Source organism: Hyla sarda, chromosome 2 (assembly GCF_029499605.1).
Source record: "Hyla sarda isolate aHylSar1 chromosome 2, aHylSar1.hap1, whole genome shotgun sequence".
NCBI lineage: Eukaryota > Metazoa > Chordata > Amphibia > Anura > Hylidae > Hyla > Hyla sarda.
The window spans coordinates 195,311,240-195,334,647 of record NC_079190.1 but is presented as its reverse complement, the minus strand read 5'-3'; the positions used below and the strand labels follow the sequence as shown (position 1 = coordinate 195,334,647).

The window sequence follows — 23,408 nt, the reverse complement described above, 5'->3', positions numbered from 1 at the left end:
AAAAGGACAAAATTTTTACATGTATTTGTAGCCCAATTTCTCTCGAGTAAGCATATACCTCATATGTCTATTTAAAGTGTTCGGCGGGCGCAGTAGAGGGCTCAGAAGGGAAGGAGCGACAAGGGGATTTTGGAGAGTACGTTTTTCTGAAATGGTTTTTGGGGGGCATGTTACCTTTAGGAAGCCCTTATGGTGCCAGAACAGCAAAAAAAAAAACACATGGCATACCATTTTGGAAACTAGACCCCTCGGGGAATGTAACATGGGATAAAGTGAACCTTAATACCCCACAGGTGTTTCACGACTTTTGCAAATGTAAAAAAAAATAAAAATTTTTTACCTAAAATGCTTGTTTTCCCAAAAAATTTTAATTTTTAAAAAGGGTAATAGCAGAAAATACCCCTAAAAATTTGAAGCCCAATTTCTCCCGATTCAGAAAACACCCCATATGGGGGTGAAAAGTGCTCTGCTGGCGCACTACAGGTCTCGGAAGAGAAGGAGTCACATTTGGCTTTTTGAAAGCAAATTTTGCTCTGGGGGCATGCCGCATTTAGGAAGCCCCTATGGTGCCAGGACAGCAAAAAAAAAACCACATGGCATACCATTTTGGAAACTAGACCCCTCGGGGAACTTAACAAGGGGTTAAGTGAACCTTTATACCCCACAGGTGTTTCACGACTTTTGCATATGTAAAAAAAAAAATTTTTTTTTTACCTAAAATGCTTGTTTTCCCAAAAATTTTACATTTTTAAAAAGGGTAAAAGCAGAAAATATCCCCCAAAATTTGTAACCCAATTTCTCCCGAGTACGGCGATACCCCATATGTGACCCTAAACTGTTGCCTTGAAATACGACAGGGCTCCAAAGTGAGAGCGCCATGCGCATTTGAGGCCTAAATTAGGGACTTGCATAGGGGTGGACATAGGGGTATTCTACGCCAGTGATTCCCAAACAGGGTGCCTCCAGCTGTTGCAAAACTCCCAGCATGCCTGGACAGTCAACGGCTGTCCGACAATACTGGGAGTTGTTTTGCAACAGCTGGAGGCTCCGTTCTGGAAACAGTGGCGTACCAGACGTTTTTCATTTTTATTGGGGAGGGGAGGGGGGCTGTGTAGGGGTATGTGTATATGTAGTGTTTTTTACTTTTTATTTTATTTTTTGTGTTAGTGTAGTGTTTTTAGGGTACAGTCGCACGGGCGGGGGTTCACAGTAGTTTCTCGCTGGCAATTTGAGCTGCAGCAGAAAGTTTGCGGCAGCTCAAATTTGCAGCCAGATACTTACTGTAATCCTCCGCCCATGTGAGTGTACCCTGTACGTTCACATTGGGGGGGACATCCAGCTGTTGCATAACTACAACTCCCAGCATGCCCGTTGGCTGTCGGTGACTGCTGAGAGTTGCAGTTTTGCAACAACTGTAGGCACACTGGTTATGTATCACTGAGTTTGTGACCTAACTCAGTGTTTCACAACCAGTGTTCCTCCAGCTGTTGCAAAACTACAACTCCCAGCATGTACGGTGCATGGTGTACGGTGACTGCTGAGAGTTGTAGTTTGCAACAGCTGGAGGCACACCGGTCGTGAAACACTGAGTTAGGTAAAAAAAAACTCTGAGTTTCACAATCAGTGTGCCTTCAGCTGTTGCAAATCTACAACTCTTAGCAGTCACCGACAGCCAACGGGCATGCTGGGAGTTGTAGTTATGCAACCAACAGATGCACCACTACAACTCCCAGCATGCACTTTAGCTGTTTGTGCAAGCTGGGAGTTGTAGTTATACAACAGCTGAAGGTACACTTTTCCATAGAAAGAATGTGCCTCCAGCTGTTGCAAAACCATAAGTCCCAGCATGCCCATAAGGGAATGCTGGGAGTTGTGGTGGTCTGCCTCCTGCTGTTGCATAACTACAGCTCCCAGCATGCCCTTTTTGCATGCTGGGAGCTGTTGCTAAGCAACAGCAGGAGACTGTCACTCACCTCCAACGATCCAGACGCTGCAGGTCAGTCTCGCCGCCGCCGCTGCTCCTGGGGCCCCGATCCCAACATTAACGCCGGGGATCGTGGTCCCCAGCACCCGGGGTGCACGTCCCGCACCCGCTCACATCCTCCAGAAGAGGGGCGGAGCGGGTGCGGGAGTGACACCCGCAGCAGGCGCCCTGATTGGTCGGCCGGTAATCCGGCCGACGAATCAGGGCGATCGTGAGGTGGCACCAGTGCCACTTCACCCCTGCAGGCTCTGGCTGTTCGGGGCCGTCAGAGACGGCCCCGAACAGCCAGTAATTCCGGGTCATCGGGTCACTGGAGACCCGATTGACCCGGAATCGCCGCAGATCGCTGGACTGAATTGTCCGGCGATCTGCGGCGATCGCCGACATGGGGGGGCATAATGACCCCCCTGGGCGATATGCCGGGATGCCTGCTGAACGATTTCAGCAGGCATCCGGCTCCGGTCCCCAACCGGCTAGCGGTGGGGGCCGGAATTCCCACGGGCATATGGATACGCCCTCGGTCCTTAAGGACTCGGGATGCAGGGCGTATCCATACGCCTTATGTCCTGAAGAGGTTAAGTGTTCCCTTTATTTTTTTGAGTAGTGTATCTACCTGTGATATTTCTACATACTCCAAACACATAAATATTAAAATTTCAATGGCTAGTAATAAATGGCACAGGTAATATAATATCTCAATTGCTGAATGTGAAACAGTATTAGTTGTGTTATAATTTTTGTCAGTTTAAACTAATAAAGATAAAATACTATTTAAAAAAAAAAAAAAAGGAGCTTAAAGAGCTATATCTTTTATACAGTTCTGAAGAAAAACGAAAAGTATAAAACAATATGCCTAATAAAGAATATATGGAAGTGATATGCTACCTTGCAGGACATGGCATTGCTATCCCTCATCACTGAAGCAGGTGGTATCAGGTGCTGGTTTGCAATTTGAGAGGTTAGCATCTGTCCTGAAGCTGAAGAAGTAGATACTATTTGTTGTTGCTGAGGTATACAGCTGGACCCCAGGGGTGTTTGTTGTTGCTGGGGGTCACTCTGTTGTACATTGCTAAGGCTCACAGAAACAATCTGAGGCTGGTAATAGACCTGGCATAAGAAAATCATACATTTTTAGCGATGTTTTATTTAAAACAAAATGTATAAATATATTGTCTAGAATAAAAAATATAAAGGCTTATTCTCATTCCACAGAGTGACGGTGCATTGCCGTGGAATGAGATTTGCCATAGAATGAGATGGTCCGCCTCCATCACATCCTATTGGCTCTCTCTTGTCACGTGACATATTTAAACGTCACGCATCGATGCGCACAGCAGTGTCAGTTTGGCTATCACAGGGAGAGGATCTCCTCACCCTGTGATAGCTGAAGCTGTACGGAGCTCTCATGGCCTCTGTGGCCCGACAGAAGTTCACACATGTACGCAGCTCATACGGCTGCCTCATATACATTTACTGTTGATCCACAGCGCTATCGGGATCCCTATGCCCGATGGCGCTGTCATCAGGATCCCCACGCCCGCAGCTCTACTCCCCGTCCCCCGCATCTCTACTCCCCGTCCCCCGCAGCTCTACTCCCCGTCCCCCGCAGCTCTACTCCCTGTCCCACGCAGCTGTACTCCCCGTCCCACGCAGCTGTACTCCCCGTCCCCTGTGAACGCTCAGGGAGCGACCCACAGCGCTATGGGGATCCCTATGCCCGATGGCGCTGTCATCAGTGTGCCTCCCCCCGAGCGCCCCATGCCCGCAGCTCTACTCCCCGTCCTCCGCCCCCCGCAGCTCTACTCCCCGTCCCTCCGTAGCTCTACTCCCCGTCCCGTTAACGCTCAGGGAGCGGGGAACAGAAAGTAGAGCATTGGGCGCAGGTAAAGTAGTGCTGCGCATGCGCAGCACTACGCGAATAACTTAACCTGCGCCCGATGCTCTACTTTCTGTTCCCCGCTCCCTGAGCGTTAACGGGACGGGGAGTAGAGCTGCGGGGGGCGGAGGACGGGGAGTAGAGCTGCGGGCATGGGGCGCTCGCGGGGACGCACACTGATGACAGCGCCATCGGGCATCGGGATCCCCATAGCGCTGTGGATCAACAGTAAATGTATATGAGGCAGCCGTATGATCTGCGTACATGTGTGAACTTCTGTCGGGCCACAGAGGCCATGAGAGCTCCGTACAGCTTCAGCTATCACAGGGTGAGGAGATCCTCTCCCTGTGATAGCCAAATTGACACTGCTGTGCGCATCGATGCGTGACGTTTAAATATGTCACGTGACAAGAGAGAGCCAATAGGATGTGATGGAGGCGGACCATCTCATTCTATGGCAAATCTCATTCCACGGCAATGCAACGGCATAAAACTATGACTGTGCAGGGAACTGCAGCCAGCCTTAAAGGGGTGCTCCTGGAAAGTTAAGAAAAATAAAAAATGCCCCAAAACTCCCACAAAACCTGTTCTGAGTCCCCTTTAGTTTACCATGTGATTTTACCAGTTCCTGTGGCCCCTCCTGTCTCCTGAATATTCTTTTTCCTTGCTTGCTGCCCAGACTACAACTCCCAGAAGTAAGTACAGCTCATGCTATGCTCTGAATGGCAGTAGTCAGTGATTAGATATAGAGCAGGTAAAGAGCAGTGTTATGTGCTGGGTTGTGACTGAGAGGCTTCACTGGGCTTCTCTACCAGCAAGCTCTTCACACAGGGAGGGGAGGTGTGCCTGTAAAGCCAGAAATCACATGGTGTTTGTCTTCCAGGATGGTGGGGCTAGTCTCAGTGAGGGGTTTACAAAAAGACAAGCAGGATCTGAATATGACATCTTTCTCTCACTCCCTGCATGTAAGTGACAGCTGAAAGAGGGAAACTGCTCTATATAGCTAATGGATGATATTTAGACAATTAAATAGGTTGGTGACATGGAGAGAATGGGCTATGGGCTTAGTTCCCTGGAGTACCCCTTTAATCACTTGAATAGGGCCATGGGTATCTGGGGTGCCTCTGTTCAGGGAGGACCTAGAATCAGATGGGTTTAGACTCTTAGAATCATAGCATTATGTTATTTTAATGAAATACTTGTTGTCCATGTTACACTAAAGGTTTCTGAATTTGTAGGTGCAATTTTCAGTGCTAAAAATCAGATCATTTCTACTATTCCAGTTATCTGATCTTTATTAGGTTATACAGGTGCGCGTGGCACTGATAACCATATTTACCTGTCCCCGTTTCGTACACCCATTGGCCCGTTTTCTTCCTCATTTGGATGGCAGGCTTAGTGCAGGGGCATGGGACTTCATTGCGGCTGCTTTCCCAAGCCTGCGAAGAAGGACTCAGCAAAAAAGCAGCAGTGGTGACATCCCCGTGCTCCTGAGGCTCTGCCCAAACTAGGATGATAACGGGCAAACTAGACCACGGAACGGGAACAGAAAAGTATGGTTATCATCAGTATTACCTGCACTTCATACCTGTACCCATAGATTAGTGCTGGTGAAACTGATAACAGTATGCCTAAGTAGTTTGTCTAATATATGCAGGAAATGTATCAAGAAAAAATTACATAAAGCCTGTTTGCACTGACTTGTACACCAGTTTTCATGTCATTTTTCTATGATACATGGTATTCACTGCAGATGTAGTAAAAATATTGACTATAACTGTCAACAGATTTATTAGTTATTATATTATTTCAGTGAGAAAAGTTGCGTAGTGATGAGACATACCTGTAAATTAGGGTCCTGAACCATACTGAGCTGCTCCTGGATCTTTTGTAGCTCTTCCTGCTGCCATCGTATGTTGGCCTGGATATTCAGGCTTCTCTGTTCAAGTTGGTTTTTGATAGTTTGGAACATGCCGTGTGCAGAAAACTAATAAGATAAAGCAAACCCCATGAATAAATGTAGGCTACTATGAGAGTAAATATATAGTCTGTTCTCACATAGAGATGTTGTGTTGCAACAATACGTGGACATACATAGACATGTGTATTACAGAACAGAGTTGTAGGAATTTTCTACATCACAGTCAATGATTAAGCAGCCTGAGCCCTGGCCCTTTGCTCAAAGCTATGTTTTTTCCCAGCAGAACACACACACAGTTACTCCTTTCCATTAGTTGCCTGATCAATCAAAGGACAGCACATCCTCTTTTCTGCTATGTCATGACTTAATGATGGCAAAGTAGTGCACTGGACTGAGCAGGCTGGCATTGTGCTGGGGGATGACAGTACACTACTACAAATGTTATGTGAAGGGAGAAGGAGTTGCATTGCCTTTACAAGGTGCTATGTGGGCAGAAAAGAAGAAACAGCAGTATATGATAGATGTGGTTACACTAAGCAATGAACCGCCACTGAAATGAGAGGAAAGCCTTGACTTGCCTTTATGGGACAGTGTAAATCCTCTTATCCTCTCGCCTGAACATACATAGCACAAGCTACAAGACATTCGACCCCCTACTTTAAGGACCTCTCACGCCTGATCTTACCATTGGTGTTTTTTCACACAGTTGTTTTACTGGTGACTCCACAGAAGATTCAGTGCTTGACATAAGGTACATTTTACATTGTATTTTTGGAAAATATTCACACAGAATGTTTCCAGTTTTTCTCTCAGTGCTATTCACCTACCTGGGAAACAGGAACCTGCTCTCTCTGCTGTGTGGTTTGCTGTACCAACTGTTGCTGGACATCACATTGCTGAGCTGATACTGCAGCCTATAATAGTTTACAAACATTGTAAGCACTATCTTCATAAACAGAATACGGTGTTTATTTTTTAATCTCTAAAAACATAAAAGCTATAAGATAAATTTACTTTAAGGGTAAGGTCATACGTGCCATATTTTGCTCCGTATTTTCTGCAGCTGATTTTTCTACCCACTTCCTTTAACCCCTTAAGGACTCAGGGTTTTTCAGTTTTTGCACTTTCATTTTTTCCTCTTTACCTTTTAAAAATCATAATCCTTTCAATTTTCCACCTAAAAATCCATATTATGGCTTTTTTTTTGCGCCACCAATTCTACTTTGCAGTGACATTAGTCATTTTACCCAAAAATTCACGGCGAAACGGGAAAAAAAATCATTGTGTGACAAAATCGAAGAAAAAATGCCATTTTGTAACTTTTGGGGGCTTCCGTTTCTACACAGTGCATATTTCGGAAAAAATTACACCTTATCATTATTCTGTAGGTCCATACGGTTAAAATGATACCCTACTTATATAGGTTTGATTTTGTCGTACTTCTGGAAAAAATCATAACTAAATGCAGGAAAATTTATACGTTTAAAAATGTCATCTTCTGACCCCTATAACCTTTTTATTTTTGCACGTACTGGGCGGTATGAGGACTCATTTTTTGTGCCGTGATCTGAAGTTTTTATTGGTATGATTTTTGTTTTGATAAGACTTTTTGATCACTTTTTATTCATTTTTGAATGGTGTAAAAAGTGACCAAAAATACGCTTTTTTGGAGTATGGAATTTTTTTTTTGCGCGTATGCCATTGAACGTGTGGATTAATTAATTATATATTTTTATAGTTCGGACATTTACACATGCGGCGATACCACATATGTTTTTTTTTTTTTTTATTTACACTGTTTTATTTTTTTTATGGGAAAAGGGGGGTGATTCAAACTTTTATTAGGGAAGGGGTTAAATGACCTTTATTAACACTTTTTTAAACTTTTTTTTTTGCAGTGTTATAGGTCCCATAGGGACCTATAACACTGCACACACTGATCTCCTATGCTGATCACTGGCATGTATTAACACGCCTGTGATCAGTGTTATCGGCGCTTGACTGCTCCTGCCTGGATCTCAGGCACGGAGCAGTCATTCGTCAATCGGACACCGAGGAGGCAGGTAAGGGCCCTCCCGGGGTCCTGTAAGCTGTTCGGGATGCCGCGATTTCACAGCAGTGGTCCCGAACAGCCCGACTGACTAGCCGGGATAGTTTCACTTTCACTTTAGAAGCGGCGGTCAGCTTTGACCGCCGCTTCTAAAGGGTTAATACCGCACATTGCCGCGATCGGCGATGTGTGGTATTAGCCGCGGGTCCCGGCCGTTGATGAGCGCCGGGACCGACGCGATGTGATGCTTCATATCGCGGGAGCCAGCGCAGGACGTAAATATACGTCCTGTGTTGTTAAGGGGTTAAAGGGATACTCCACTGTTCCGTATTTGGAACAAACTGTTCCGACCGCTGGAGCCGGGAGCTCGTTACATCATAGCCCCACCCCCTCATGAGGTCACGCCCCACCCCCTCAAGTCTATGGGAGGGGGTATGACAGCCGTCACGCCCCCTCCCATAGACTTGCATTGAGGGGGCAGGGCTATGATGTCACGAGCTCCTGGCAGTGGCTCCAGCGTTCGGAACAGTTTGTTCCAAACGCTGAGCAGCGAAGTACCCTTTTGATGAGTAGTAATATACACAGTAGTAAATGTGCAGCAAAAAAATGCATGGGTGACCCAACCCTAAAGTGTATTTGTAAATCTTTGTTGAATGATTGTATCTAATGTATGCTATTCTGGCAAATTTCATTCCCTTCCATTGCATATACAACATTTTTTAGTGGCTTCATAAACAGATGAATTTTGCAGCTACCAAACTATATTTGTTTGAGTATTCATCCTTATGTCTATGCTGCTTGATAAAAGCAAGAAAGAAGGTTCCAGCACTCGCAAATCAGAGGGCAAAAAACTGAAAAGCTTAAAAAATCTAACTCAGGAGATCTTTATTTACTACTAGTATTTTAAGAACTTATTATGACTCTGTTTCTGCAAAATACAGAGCTATTTTAGCAGCTTATTTATTAGGGGTTACATTAATAAAATGAAAAACATGAATCATTTATGTACATTAACATACGATAAACCTATATAAAGAGATAAATGATAATCAAACTGGAAATAAATAACTAAAGTACTGCATCAAGAAAACACTGACTGAACATTAAGACAACTTACTGCAATACTTTCTATTGAACCTTAGAGATACAGACAAAAATACCAAATAAATGCTATATGTTGTTGCTTCCTTGTTATATAACTCAGAGCCATCTTTTCATTTCATCCGAATTAAAGATTCATACCTGGACTGTGGTGGGCTGATTCATTCTTTGAAGTGGCAAGTCTTGATGCACGCTAGGAACTCTTTCAAATGACTTAACGTCTGTCGTCTGCTTTGAAGGTGTTGCTGCTAAAATAGTAATAGTTCATTTTAAAGATAATTCTAAGTTTAAGGCTGCATTCACACTTCGTTTTTACATTACGGGTGCAGGATCCGGCTGGGGGTGGGGCAAACCAGGCTCTCCCATACCCCAGCCGGACCAGCGCTGAACTCCATTTACTTTAATGAGCCGACCAGAGTCAAACGGTGACTCCGGTCGGCTCATTTTTGACCCATATGCAGTTTCCTGACCGGACCTAAAACCGTAGTATACTACGGTTTTAGGTCCGGTCACAAAACTGTAAAAATGAAGCGTGAATGCAGCCTAAGATAAGTCTGACTGGTGTGTTAGATCTACTTTCACTTCATGTTAAAGGTGTCTGATAAGGTGGGATAAAGCTATTGGCTTTAGCATATACTGGGGATGGTTTCTATAGCAGACATATATGTGTGACCTTTGGGTTGTGTATTTCTTTGTGGCCTGCATAGGGACAGTCACAGTGCACCATGGGTTTGGCCTATGTTTTAAAGACCCCTTCAGGAGCAGCAGATGGGCATGGACCTTGACAATGGAAAACCAATAGCATTAAAGCTAGCATTATGTGTTAACATGTCTCTTTTAGTAATGCTGGCAGGTGCAATAGCGTAGCATATGCAGTATACACTGTTGTCATGTCACAGTAATGGAGCATTGGCCTGCTCCTCTCCCTTCCATCTATAATATCATGGCAGGGAAACAATCAGAGCCCAACCACATTGCATCTCATATGTTTGAAGGTTGCGGCACATTGCTTTGGCTTGATAGGATGCAATGTTGGCATATGGCAACATCATGCTATATGTATCAGTGTAGTACCAGACCTAATAAAGATTTATAAAGTACATTTTACGTAACACTAAAAATTAATATATAATAGGTAAAAATAATATTACCCCTTCCTATAGTCCAATATGATGATGGGGGTGTTGGATGAATAAAGTATCAGTTCCCTATTTTTGACAAGGTATGTGTTTTCTGAACTGTGTCAGCTAGTGACTAGTCAGGTCATTTTCCATCTGTATCCAGCTTTTGGCCGGACTGAAAACGCAGTCTGCTACAGTTTTTGGTCTGGGTTAAAAACTGGATACAGTCAGAAAATTAGCTTGTCCAATGGAGTACGGTTTTTATATTCTCCACCCCCGGATCTGTCCCAGGAGGAACAAAATGTGAGGATTTTTAGGTATGCATAATCCCGATGATCAGCCAATGAATAAACAATTCTCGTTTTGGATGGTTGGATTGTTAGGTCTATTACATGGGGAAATGATTGTCCCATTCGGCCCTTATTTGCCCTCAGCCTTAGCAGGAGCTTTATTGTCAATGACTACATTGCAAAAACACAACGGCAACACCATCACTTATAATATAACATTACATGAATCTAATTTACTATGAAAGTGTTATGGTTTGTAGAATAAATGAATAGTTGAGTCTATAGTATTTCTTGTGGCAATACAATTATTTCTTACTGTGGAAGACACAATTTTGCTATCCCATATACAACATGACTATTTTATATCTTGTCCTTTAATATTCTTGCCCTCAGCATATTGTATAGCACAATGCTATATATGCCTGCTATACTGTAGTTGATGCTCTATCAGTTAAAATCCTTCAGTTATATCAACTTTTTTCTTCTATCTATACTAGATAACATGTCTTTACTCACATGCCGGTTCAGAAGTTTTATGTGAGCTTCCTGTGGAAACTGAAGGGGAACAACTGCGACTGAGTTGTGAGGCACTAACTTCAAGCATGTCAAACTGCTTTTCACTGTCCACACTTAGGTCTCGGTCCTACAATTTGAATGAAAAAAAAAGTAGAAAATCAGCATATAGTGTCACTATCCTTCCACACTGAATACATGTCCCACCCATACTTTTTACTTATTTTGCTTATTTATGTGTTAAATACATTTTTCTTAATGGTTTATAGTTCTGGAAATGATTCAGAAATATCACATAGACCTAGCATTACGCTGCAATGGATCCATCTAAGCAGTCACATTATAAAAAGACAAACAATACAGAGAGAAAAGAAATGACACAGTACAAACACATCCAGTATATAAAGCTGATCTCTACTGTATCAATATTATCACCAATATTATTTTTCCATAAGATGCCAAATCTTATTTCAGCACAAAAACCTTAACTTTTACCAATTCTATAGTAAGCATTTGCATCCCTTGTTGGATCACTATAAAGGAGTTGCTTTTTAAAAGAATTTCATGATAAAGTTGATATTTCATAGTTTCTGTATACAGATTTAACCAATAAAAATTTGTCATAAATCAGTGAAAGTCTTCTGTCATTTTAATCAAATAGAATCAGCACCTTTAGTGCGGATGTGACAATGGCTTCTGATGAGGTATTATCCTTATTTATCTTTTGTCTCCTTTCCACTCGAACATCTGCATAACTGTTTGTACAAAACATAATGTTAGTTTAAAAAAACACACTCTAAAAAGCACTCAAGCAATAGTCTTCTTACAAACCAGTAAATATCTAATAGTGACACTACCTGCATCCCACATGGTATCTACTGGCATCAAGACACACACATATCTTTTAATAATAAAAATAATAGAGTTGGCACTGTGTTATCTGTAAAATGCAGGAGATACGTAGAATAAGGCTGGGTTCACACTACGATTTGAACTACGGTTCCCGTATACGGCTGGGAGGAGGGGTGGGCGGGGGGTTAATCGCGGCGCCCGCACTCAGCCGTATTCGGGAACTGTAGTTAATGTATGTCTATGAGCTGACCACAGTGAACCGCAGCCTTCGGTTGGCTGCTTTTTCGTCCGTATGCCGTTTTCCCGACCGCAGGCAAAAACGTGGTCGACCACCCCTCCTCCCAGCCGTATACGGGAACCGTAGTTCAAATCGTAGTGTGAACCCAGCCTAAGGATGATACCTCTATTGGCTAACTGAGGACATACATTGCAAACTTTCAAAACCTCTCAGGTCCCTTCATAGGATAAAGTATAAGAGGTCTTGAAAGCTTGCAATCTATATCTTCTCATCTAGCCAATAAAGGTATCATCCTTACTTAATTTCAAGTATTGACTATGTGCAACACTTAACCTAATAGCTGATGTGCGGCAGGAGGGGCCACATGAACGATCCTGCAATAGTTTCTGCAGACCTCCCTACCTGGTGCTTGAGCCATGTAAAGGCTCTGTAAATGAGTGTCTACCTACATGATCAACACCTGTTAACAATAAAGCATTGGGTCATCTAATAGAGTTCTAAATATCTTGTGCTGAGGGAAGCCAGTACCTCTCCCTCTAAGCCTGACCTATTTTATTTTTTTCATAAACTATTATATGTGGCCTAATAAATTTTGGAAGTCTACAACCTCCACTAGAGGGAGCTAAATAGTACATTCCTTACCATTTATACATTAAACTCACAAAATAAAATAGTGCAGTAAACTTCTTAACTCCCTCTAGTGGAAGCTGCAGGCTTACAGAATTTCAGCATTTATCTTCCAGTCAAGAAATTAATCTGCACATAACATTGGACTTAAAGGGGTACTCCACTTGAAACATTTTTATTTTTTTATTTTTTTATCAACTGGTGCCAGAAAGTTAAACAGATTTGTAAATTATTTCTATTAAAAAATCTTAAAGGGGTATTCCAGCAAAAAACATTTTATCCCCTATCCAAAGGATCTATTCTATGCGGGAGCTGCGTCTCCAGTTTCGGAAACCTCCGGGTTTCCAGGACTGGGGATATTATGTCATGCCACGCCCCCTCCATTCATGTCTATGGGAGGGGGCGTGGCGGCCATCACGCCCCATCCCATAGATATGAATGGAGGGGGCGTGGTGTGACATCACGTCCCCAGTGTCAGAAACCCAGAGGTTTCCGAAACTGGAGACGCAGCTCCAGGCATAGAATAGGGGAGAAAAAGTTTTTGCCCGGAATACCCCTTTAATCCTTCCAGTACTTTTTAGCTGCTGTATGATCCACAGGAAGTTCTTTTCTTTTTCAATGTCCTTTCTGCCTGACCACAGTGCTCTCTGCTGACACTTCAGTCCATTTTAGGAACTGTCCAGAGTAGGAGCGAATCCCCATAGCAAACCTATCCTGCCCTGGACAGTTCCTGACATGGACAGAGGTGTCAGCAGAGAGAACTGTGGTCAGACAGAAAGGCAATTCAAAAAGAAAAGAACTTCCTGTGGATCAGGCAGCATCTGATAAGAACCGGAAGGATTAAGATTTTTTTTAATAGAAGTAATTTATAAATCCGTTTAACTTAATTTAAAAAAAAAACGTTTTCCAGTGGAGTACCTTTTTAAATGAAGTGGTGTTAAAGGCAGAGAGAAATCCACATATGCCCACTTAAGTATGACATTCTGTACCTCACAACAAAGTGTGTGCATACAATAAACTCAGGCTTGGAATTCCACTGATGGTAAGTTATATAATAATGAGTCTGAAGCCAAATCCACTGTTGACCTTTGGTAAGAAACCGATAGCAGCAAGACTTTCCTTTCCCAAATTGCATCACTGTTGAAAAAAATTAAATAGGTTTCATTTACAAAGGAATCCTTCTCCAATTCACACTACTCTTACAAAGACTTATTTTAACAATGCATTAACACTACATAGTGTAAAGTACAATACAGCGAAACCTCTTTGAATCAACCACCTAAATTTACACAGAAAATGATCTTTCATGGGAATGGTCTTCTCAAAGTAAAACATATACAAAGTGCTGGTTAAAGTATCTACAGAAGTTGACAAGTATTTAAAACATACAAATCAACAGAAATAATAATGAAAGAGTCACAAAATCATATTTTTTATAGATGTGTTGAATTATTGGTCCCCATCATTGTTTGACCATACATTCCTTGTCCCCAGCATCTTTTGACGTGTGATGTATAGCCCCCAGCATGGCTATCTATCTCATTCCTGGTTTCTGTGTCTCCCTTATCTCCGTTCTAGCCCTCATTATGTCTTCCCTTTTCATTCCTAGTCCACAGCATGACTTCACATGTTATTCATAGTTCCATGTATGGCTTTCCATCTTATTCAATGTCCTCAGCATTGCTGCTTCCCTCATTCCTTTGTCCCTAGTGTGGCTCTTCCTCTCATTCCTGGTCCCATGCATGGGTTACCATCTTACTCATGGTCTAAGGTATGGCTTACAATCTTATTCCAGGTCCCCAGTAGGGCTCCTTATCTTATTACTTGTCCATAGTAAGGTTCCCTGTCTCATTCCAGGTTCCCATCATGGTACAACATCACACACCAATCTCAGTCTTGGTCCCCAGCATAGCTTCCCATGTCATTCCAGGTCCCCATCATGGCACTCTATCTCATTCCTGGTCCCTTGTATGGCTCCCCATCTCATTCTTGGTTACCAGCATGCCCCAGCATGACTCCTATCCTCAGTGCAACAAGACATATCAGCTATCTAATTATCTAGTATCTCTTTCTTTCCCTCTTGCTCCATTTTGGGGATGCAGAGTAGTGCTAATCTGCATTCAGATAATTCAGGGCACATATAACTGATATGTATGATCTTATCGAAGGGATTCCCACACATTTGCTCAAAAACTAGTCTTTGGTCAGATAAGGTTTGGCCTGCTTCTAATGGGGTACCTTCCAAAGACTATGATTGAAAGAAAATCAGTCACAGAAAAAAGCAGTCTAGATGGTAGGGGGTCTAGATGGTCTTCTAGGGAGTTTCATTGTACACAATTAAAGGGGTATTCCAGGGCAAAACTTTTTTTTATATATCAACTGGCTGCGGAAAGTTAAACAGATTTGTAAATTACTTCTATTAAAAAATCTTAATCCTTCCAGTACTTATTAGCTGCTGAATGCTACAGAGGAAATTCCTTTCTTTTGGGAACACTGATGACATCACGAGCACAGTGCTCTCTGCTGACATCTCTGTCCATTTTAGCAACCATGCATAGCAGATATATGCTAAGGGCAGCATGGTGGCTCAGTGGTTAGCACTGCTGCCTTGCAGTGCTGGGGACTTGGGTTCAAATCCCACTAAGGACAACAATAAATAAAGCGTTATTATTATTATTATTATAACGTCAGCAGAGAGAACTGTGTTCGTGATGTCATCAGAGAGCATTCCAAAAAGAAAAGAATTTCCTCTGTAGTATTCAGCAGCTAATAAGTACAGGAAGGATTAAGATTTTTTAATAGAAGTAATTTACAAATATGTTTAACTTTCTGCCACCAGTTCATTTAAAAGAAAAAAGGTTTTCACTGGAGTACCCCTTTAATCCTTCCAATGGTTATTAGCTTCTGAAGTTGAGTTCCTGTTTTCTGTCTAACTGCTTTCTGATTACTCACGTCCCGGGACGTGACATCATCATTGAGCAGTTAGACAGAAAACTTCAGAAGCTAATAACTATTGAAAGGATTAAGATTTTTTTTATAGAAGTAATTTACAAATCTGTTTAACTTTCCGGAGCCAGTTGATATATAAAAAAAGTTTTTTGCCTGGAATACCCTTTAACAATGTTAAGCTATGTTGACATCTGTTTCTGAGGCCCTGCGGAAATATTTATATAAACATATATAAATATATGCTATTACTTTCTATAATTAAGAGAACTTACAATGTTCGTGACATTTGGCTAATATCTCTAGGTCATCTACATGATAGTAATCATATCCTGAAGTACCAAGAACTTCAAAAGGTAAGTATCCTATGATTGGTGGAGCCCTGCATAGAACAAAAAACAAAATGATTAACCAAAGGATTAATTTTATGTAACATTTAAATAAAAAACGATCATAACAGAATTCTATATAAAATAGTACCCACAAATCTATTTTCATGTGTATTTCACATTGGTCCTTGCACTGCATAATGGTATAATCCACAGATAATTCTGTTCTGCAGCATAAATGGCTTACCATAGATCAAAACATGGTGGCAGGTCACACATTCTCCCTCTTTCCCCCACTCTTGTGTATTTAAAGGAGTACTCCGGCGCGCACTTTTTTCCTTTTATCCCGTCCGGGCTGAAAAATAAAAGAAAACACACTTTCTCTTACCTGCCAACGAGCCCCCGGAGCTCCGGTACACTCCGGTACAGGTGTTCGGTCCCCGGGCTGTATTCTTCTTACTTCCTGTTAGCCCGACACGTCACACGGAACTTCAGCCTATCACTGGCCGAGGTGGGACATCACTGCGGCCGGTGATAGGCTGAATCTCTGTGTGACGTGCCGGGCTAACAGGAAGTAAGAAGAATACAGCCCGGGGACCGATCACCTGTTCCGGAGTGTACCGGAGCCCCGGGGGCTCGTGGGCAGGTAAGAGAAAGTGTGTTTTCTTTTATTTTGCAGCCCGGACAGGATAAAAGGAAAAAAGTGCGCGCCGGAGTACTCCTTTAATGTTTTATAATAAGATAATCACAATTGTTTTAAAAAATTTATTATAAAAGACCATCTTTTGGTCCTACTTTAGGTGTATTATACCATAAGGTAACTGACACTAAGACTGTATTCTTTACTATATAGAATATAAATGTAGCAAAAAAAATCTTTTGCAAGTACAAGAGTATGAATACTTTGGTCCACTGACTACTGCAGTTATACTAACCTGTGATCAAGAGACAGAAATTTCCATTCTAGACTATGCCTTGATGTAAATTCTTCAAATAATTCCTCAGCAGTACACATTTCCTAAAAAATACAGAAACACCATTTAATTAAAGAAACAGAATTGTCACATTGAGAATGAAGGCCAATCTGCCAACATCATGTCCTCAAGCAGGAGATTACATGCAGATTTATACAGTAAAAAGATTCTCAAAAAGGCTACTTCTTTTAGAAGACCAACCCCTCACCCAAACTGTTTTTTTTTTTTCGTAACAGATTTTAACGTCCACATTCTTTATGCATTCTTTGAAAAGACCACCCTATAGAAGATCATTTTTGGGCAAGTTTGATTGGTTTTCTTAAATAGGTTTTACGATACATATTTTTGTTGGAAAACTGCCAGGATAACTTGTCGTTTATGCATGTAAACCTGTACTCATACTGGGCTAAGTAGTCAAGAGGGTCGTCCTTCTCAGTGGGGGATCCTTCTAGTTATCCTGGAACATTTTCTCTCTCTCTCGCTCTTCATATAAATAAATATATATATATATATATATATATATATATATATATATATAAATACCAGAGTGGTTGTAGCACTTCCAAAACAATGCATGTAGGTGCCAAGCGTCCTAGGTCTGATCGGGACCCCTTAAGATATCCAACAAAAAAATGGCGCAGCACTCCAACAAAATTTCCAAAAAAACCTGTGAGTTTATTCACCACATGTTACCAACAGCAACGTTTCAGCTCAACACTAGAGCCTTTTTCAAGCATGCTTGAAAAAGGCTCTAGTGTTGAGCTGAAACGTTGCTGTTGGTAACATGTGGTGAATAAACTCACAGTTTTTTTTGGAAATTTCGTTGGAGTGCTGCGCCATTTTTTTGTTGGATATATATATATATATATATATATATATATATATATATATATATATATAGCAGCAAAGAAGATAGTCCGGCACAGAACTGTAGTATGCAGGTAAAAACTCAGAACTTTATTTCAGCATAACGCAGTACACAGAAGCCTGACGCGTTTCGCACCGGAGTGCTTAGTCGTAGGTAACAAGTAACCACAATGAACGTCTTAAAATACACAAAATAGCGGTCACATGACCACACACATCATAATAAAATCGTTCTCATACAAGACATGGCGCTGGAGCATCGGGTTGGGAAACACCAATTTTTTGGAACAAGTTCACACCTGGGTGCGCCCAAAACATTTGTTGTTACAATAGAATTATTCTAAAGAACAGTGTAAACATTTACATCATAGATTCATAACTTGTATCGAGAAAAGCCAGGTAAAAGCACTCATCTGCAAGAACAGTAACATAAGCATCATATTTTTTGTTTTGTTTTTTATTTTGTGTTTATTTGTATTTAGATATTAGTTTATATATGTGTCATTCTTGGTTATGTTAATAATACATTTAAACATGACTATCTATTTGGGGTCTAAGGGCAGGTGAGAGCTAAATCTAATCTTTTATTTAGACCGAGGGGATGCCTCGTACCAAGGAGGAATAACCAATATGCCTCCCTGTTATAAAGTTTATTCCTAAGATCTCCCCCCCTCGGACCCAAAGTAACCCTTTCTACCCCAGATACCCGTAGACCCGTCACATCTCCTCCATGTGTCTCCCTAAAGTGACGGGATAACATCGATATACCTGTGATATTGCTTTTAGCATCTGAGACATGTTTTCTAAACCTCATTTTTAGAGAATTACTAGAACAACCTACATACTGTATCTTGCAGATGGTGCAGGTGGCTACATAGACAATAGACTTGGTGTTACAATTTGTGAAGTCCCGTAATTTATATAGGTTACCTGTGGAACAAGATGTCACCGTGTCAGTGTTCACCATATGGTCACACGTGAGACATCTTGTGTGTCCACATTTCCTATTTCCCACAGTTTTTAGCCAATTGTGTTTGCTACTAGACGATTTGTTGCTCTGGAACAGGCTGGGCGATATTTTTGAGCCTATTGAGGGGCCCTTTTTAGATACTATTTCTATACCTTCCGACACTATTTCTTTTAGTATCGGATCAGATTCCAATACTGGTATGTATTTTTTGATGATACCCTTAATTTGTCCAAAATTTACACTATATGGTGTTACGAAATATGGTTTGGTGACACTTTTATTTTTGTTTTTTCCTACCATCCCCTCCGTGTTATATCCTCCTCTCCTTGGTTGCTTTCTCCTAGAGTAGGTGACTAACTCCTTTCTGGTAATACCACTGACTTTCTCCTGAGCTAAGTCAATGGTGTGCTCACTGTACCCTCTATTTTTAAACCTTATGTGTAGTTCTGATGCTGCCACTCTAAATTTGAAACCGCACTGGAGGGAAGGAGAAGAAAATCATAGCAGAAATAATAAAAAAACCAGGAGAAGCGGCCGGAGACATGGACGCAAGAAGATACCCACTGCGTTCGCTCCTGACACCTCGCTGAGCCCTGTCATGAACTTGTCTGCATGCATCCTATCCTCCGCCCAGATAGACCTCCTAAGTAAAGGTTTGAATTTTGTACCCACTTGTAAGTTCAACCTCTTTGATACAATATTAGATGTCAATAAGCTTGCTCGGGGACTTACCTTAAAGAGACATTTCTTTAATATGGACTGTGATCTTGATGTGGGGGAGGGAACGTCTGGGAATACCAGTGAGGATGTATATGCAATAGCAGACAGCTCTGACTATAGAGCGAATACTGTTTGTAGTAGTTTCCAAGATCAAAACCTTTTATTGCATTTATCTAGCATGTGTCTGGAAAGTGGGATTGATGATGATACTCTTGAGAAATCATAACTCTGCCAACCCTGGTTTCTATCCTGTGGCTTCCCGTGTCGAAGCCCTGGATAGATTCCAGGAGTTGGTAGAGCGGGATCTAGTGAAATTAAGGGATAGGACCTCTTCTGTTAAAACCTATGACAACCTTAATAAATGTGAACGTAAAGCATTGAAAGAAATTATGGATAACAAGTCCATTGTTATACGTAATGCCGATAAAGGCGGTAACGTTATTGTCTTGGACGCAGGTCTTTATAAGAAACTTAATACAGAAGTCCTATCCGACACGGATACTTACCTGAAACTTAGAGGTGACCCCACTAAATCTTTTCAAACAGAACTTAAAAAAACGCTTAAGGAGGGTGTTGCTTTGGGAGCTATAGATGAAAAATTGGAAGAATACCTCTTTGTAGCCAATCCCATTACACCGGTGTTTCACTCACTCCCCAAGGTGCATAAAGGGGTTTTTCCACCTCCCCTGAGACCCATTGTCGCAGGCATTGGGTCCCTTGTGGAGCGCCTTGGGGAGTGGGTGGACCACTATCTCCAACCCTTAACAAAAATTACCCCTACCTTTATCCAGAATACGAAGCATGTCATTAATATCTTGGATAGAATACAATGGAACCAGGGGTTGTCATGGGCAACGTGCGATGTTATTGGCCTATATCCATCCATCCCTTGGAACAAGGGATTGGAGGCGTTATCTATACATATGGAAAGATTTAGTACATACTCCCCTGGTCTGAGGGAATTTATCACCATCGCCACGAAATTTTTGCTTAGGCATAATTATTTCGTGTTCGATGGTGATTTCTACCTTCAGACCAGGGGAGCTTCAATGGGGGCGAAATACTCCCCCTCCTTTGCGAACATTTTTATGTTCCAGTGGGAACAGATGTTCATTTTCAACATTGACAACCCTTTTAGTAGCCACATACATTGGATCGGACGATTCATAGATGATCTCCTTATAATTTGGGGAAGGTCAGAGGAACAGTTCAAACAATTTGTACATTATGTAGGCAGAAATTAACTTAACCTTAGATTCACCTACCATTTTGACAAAAAGGAGATTAATTTCCTGGACATCACAGTGGTGGGTGAAGGAGACCATATAGAAATACTCCCGTACAGAAATGAGACAGCTACTAACTCGATACTGTTGGCCTCATCCTGCAACCCTAAACATGTCCTGGATAACATTCCCTTTGGGGAATTATGTAGAGTAAAACGGAATTGTTCCATTGACAGCAAATTTAGAGTGGCAGCATCAGAACTACACATAAGGTTTAAAAATAGAGGGTACAGTGAGCACACCATTGACTTAGCTCAGGAGAAAGTCAGTGGTATTACCAGAAAGGAGTTAGTCACCTACTCTAGGAGAAAGCAACCAAGGAGAGGAGGATATAACACGGAGGGGATGGTAGGAAAAAACAAAAATAAAAGTGTCACCAAACCATATTTCGTAACACCATATAGTGTAAATTTTGGACAAATTAAGGGTATCATCAAAAAATACATACCAGTATTGGAATCTGATCCGATACTAAAAGAAATAGTGTCGGAAGGTATAGAAATAGTATCTAAAAAGGGCCCCTCAATAGGCTCAAAAATATCGCCCAGCCTGTTCCAGAGCAACAAATCGTCTAGTAGCAAACACAATTGGCTAAAAACTGTGGGAAATAGGAAATGTGGACATACAAGATGTCTCACGTGTGACCATATGGTGAACACTGACACGGTGACATCTTGTTCCACAGGTAACCTATATAAATTACGGGACTTTACAAATTGTAATACCAAGTCTATTGTCTATGTAGCCACCTGCACCATCTGCAAGATACAGTATGTAGGTTGTTCTAGTAATTCTCTAAAAATGAGGTTTAGAAAACATGTCTCAGATGCTAAAAGCAATATCACAGGTATATCGATGTTATCCCGTCACTTTAGGGAGACACATGGAGGAGATGTGACGGGTCTACGGGTATCTGGGGTAGAAAGGGTTACTTTGGGTCCGAGGGGGGGAGATCTTAGGAATAAACTTTATAACAGGGAGGCATATTGGATATTCCTCCTTGGTACGAGGCATCCCCTCGGTCTAAATAAAAGATTAGATTTAGCTCTCACCTGCCCTTAGACCCCAAATAGATAGTCATGTTTAAATGTATTATTAACATAACCAAGAATGACACATATATAAACTAATATCTAAATACAAATAAACACAAAATAAAAAACAAAACAAAAAATATGATGCTTATGTTACTGTTCTTGCAGATGAGTGCTTTTACCTGGCTTTTCTCGATACAAGTTATGAATCTATGATGTAAATGTTTACACTGTTCTTTAGAATAATTCTATTGTAACAACAAATGTTTTGGGCGCACCCAGGTGTGAACTTGTTCCAAAAAATTGGTGTTTCCCAACCCGATGCTCCAGCGCCATGTCTTGTATGAGAACGATTTTATGATGTGTATGGTCATGTGACCGCTATTTTGTGTATTTTAAGACGTTCATTGTGGTTACTTGTTACCTACGACTAAGCACTCCGGTGCGAAACGCGTCAGGCTTCTGTGTACTGCGTTATGCTGAAATAAAGTTCTGAGTTTTTACCTGCATACTACAGTTCTGTGCCGGACTATCTTCTTTGCTGCTAATTGTGTGAGCCGGAGGCGGAACCGGCGTGTCCGCAGCACGAACTTAGGAGCAGCTGCGGGTGTGGTGAGCGGCAATCCATTGTTGTGCATATATATATATATATATATATATATATATATATAACATCATGCATACAGATTGGACTGTGCTTTGAATGAGACAAGTCCCCTTTAAAAGAGTTTTCCTTGTAAAATTAGAGATTCTGGAGAGGTAACCTCTATAGTGTCTTTATAGTCCAATAAGACAAATAGATTGGCAATGTCTGTGTGGAGCAATAGCTATAAAGTAATAAAATAAATGCCAAATGTGCAAAATATATGTAATGTGGATATAAAAAGGACTGTTTGCATGATGCTCCTAATACGCAATTAAAATTCTCCTTAAGAATCTTTATAAACCTAATGATGTTGCTATACCATATCTCAAACCAACTCAACATCATTTTGCACACATAGTAAACATAATACTGGGTTAGTTTGGAAGTTGCCATCACTGACCTTTAGGAATTGTGGTGTTGCAAGTCGGACTGTAGCAATGAAGCACGTCTGCTTACCAAGCTGTGCTCTATACGTTCTTGAAACAGCCCCTTCAAAACCATTACATGAAGAAAGAGGTACTGAAATGACAAATTAACATAAAAGTAACAGATATGCATCCAGCATCTGCAAAATACACAAATTCTTATGCCTCATTGACATCAGACCCCTGAGAAATAGAAAAAAGGGGCATGTAGTACTTATATTGTATAATATAATTGTTTATTGTATGGTCAAGTGAAGTAAAAAAATAAAATAAAAAACCCTCTTTAGCATAGAGACTGTATCTACCTTGCGTATCCTTCGGGGGGAAGGATACGCAAGGTAGAAACAGTCTCTATGCTAAAGAGGGTTTTTCACTTTCTGTTTAAATGTTACTGCTGAAGGGGGGCTTCAGCAGTAACATTTAAACAGAAAGTGAATATTAACAATGCAGAAACCAGTTAACCCCCTGTATCACCAAACCGTTTCATTATTAAAAGGTAACCATGAAGATTAGTGGTCTATAATATGTAACTGGTGTACCTTTAAGCAATGTTTTGTGGTTAAATATAGTCATTAAAGTTGCATATATGCTAACAAAAAAAAAAGTTGTAGCTCTTGAATAAGAACAAGTTCCCTAGA

General features: G+C 41.4%; 1 protein-coding gene across 5 annotated transcripts in view; it reads right to left on the bottom strand.

Moving 5' to 3' along the window:
• Positions 1–23,408, bottom strand: part of NPAS2 (neuronal PAS domain protein 2) — a 139,125-nt gene that overhangs the window by 16,595 nt on the left and 99,122 nt on the right. For 3 of the 5 annotated variants that reach the window (XM_056556062.1, XM_056556065.1, XM_056556066.1), the window contains 10 exons: positions 22,746–22,864; positions 16,784–16,866; positions 15,795–15,901; positions 13,563–13,710; positions 11,527–11,611; positions 10,860–10,986; positions 9,074–9,180; positions 6,609–6,695; positions 5,704–5,847; positions 2,870–3,091 (listed from right to left, as the gene is read on the bottom strand). In XM_056556062.1, the coding sequence (XP_056412037.1) occupies positions 2,870–3,091; positions 5,704–5,847; positions 6,609–6,695; positions 9,074–9,180; positions 10,860–10,986; positions 11,527–11,611; positions 13,563–13,710; positions 15,795–15,901; positions 16,784–16,866; positions 22,746–22,864 (1,229 nt within the window). The remainder of the gene's footprint in view (positions 1–2,869; positions 3,092–5,703; positions 5,848–6,608; positions 6,696–9,073; positions 9,181–10,859; positions 10,987–11,526; positions 11,612–13,562; positions 13,711–15,794; positions 15,902–16,783; positions 16,867–22,745; positions 22,865–23,408) is intronic. The other 2 variants (XM_056556063.1, XM_056556064.1) reach the window with 2 other exon arrangements.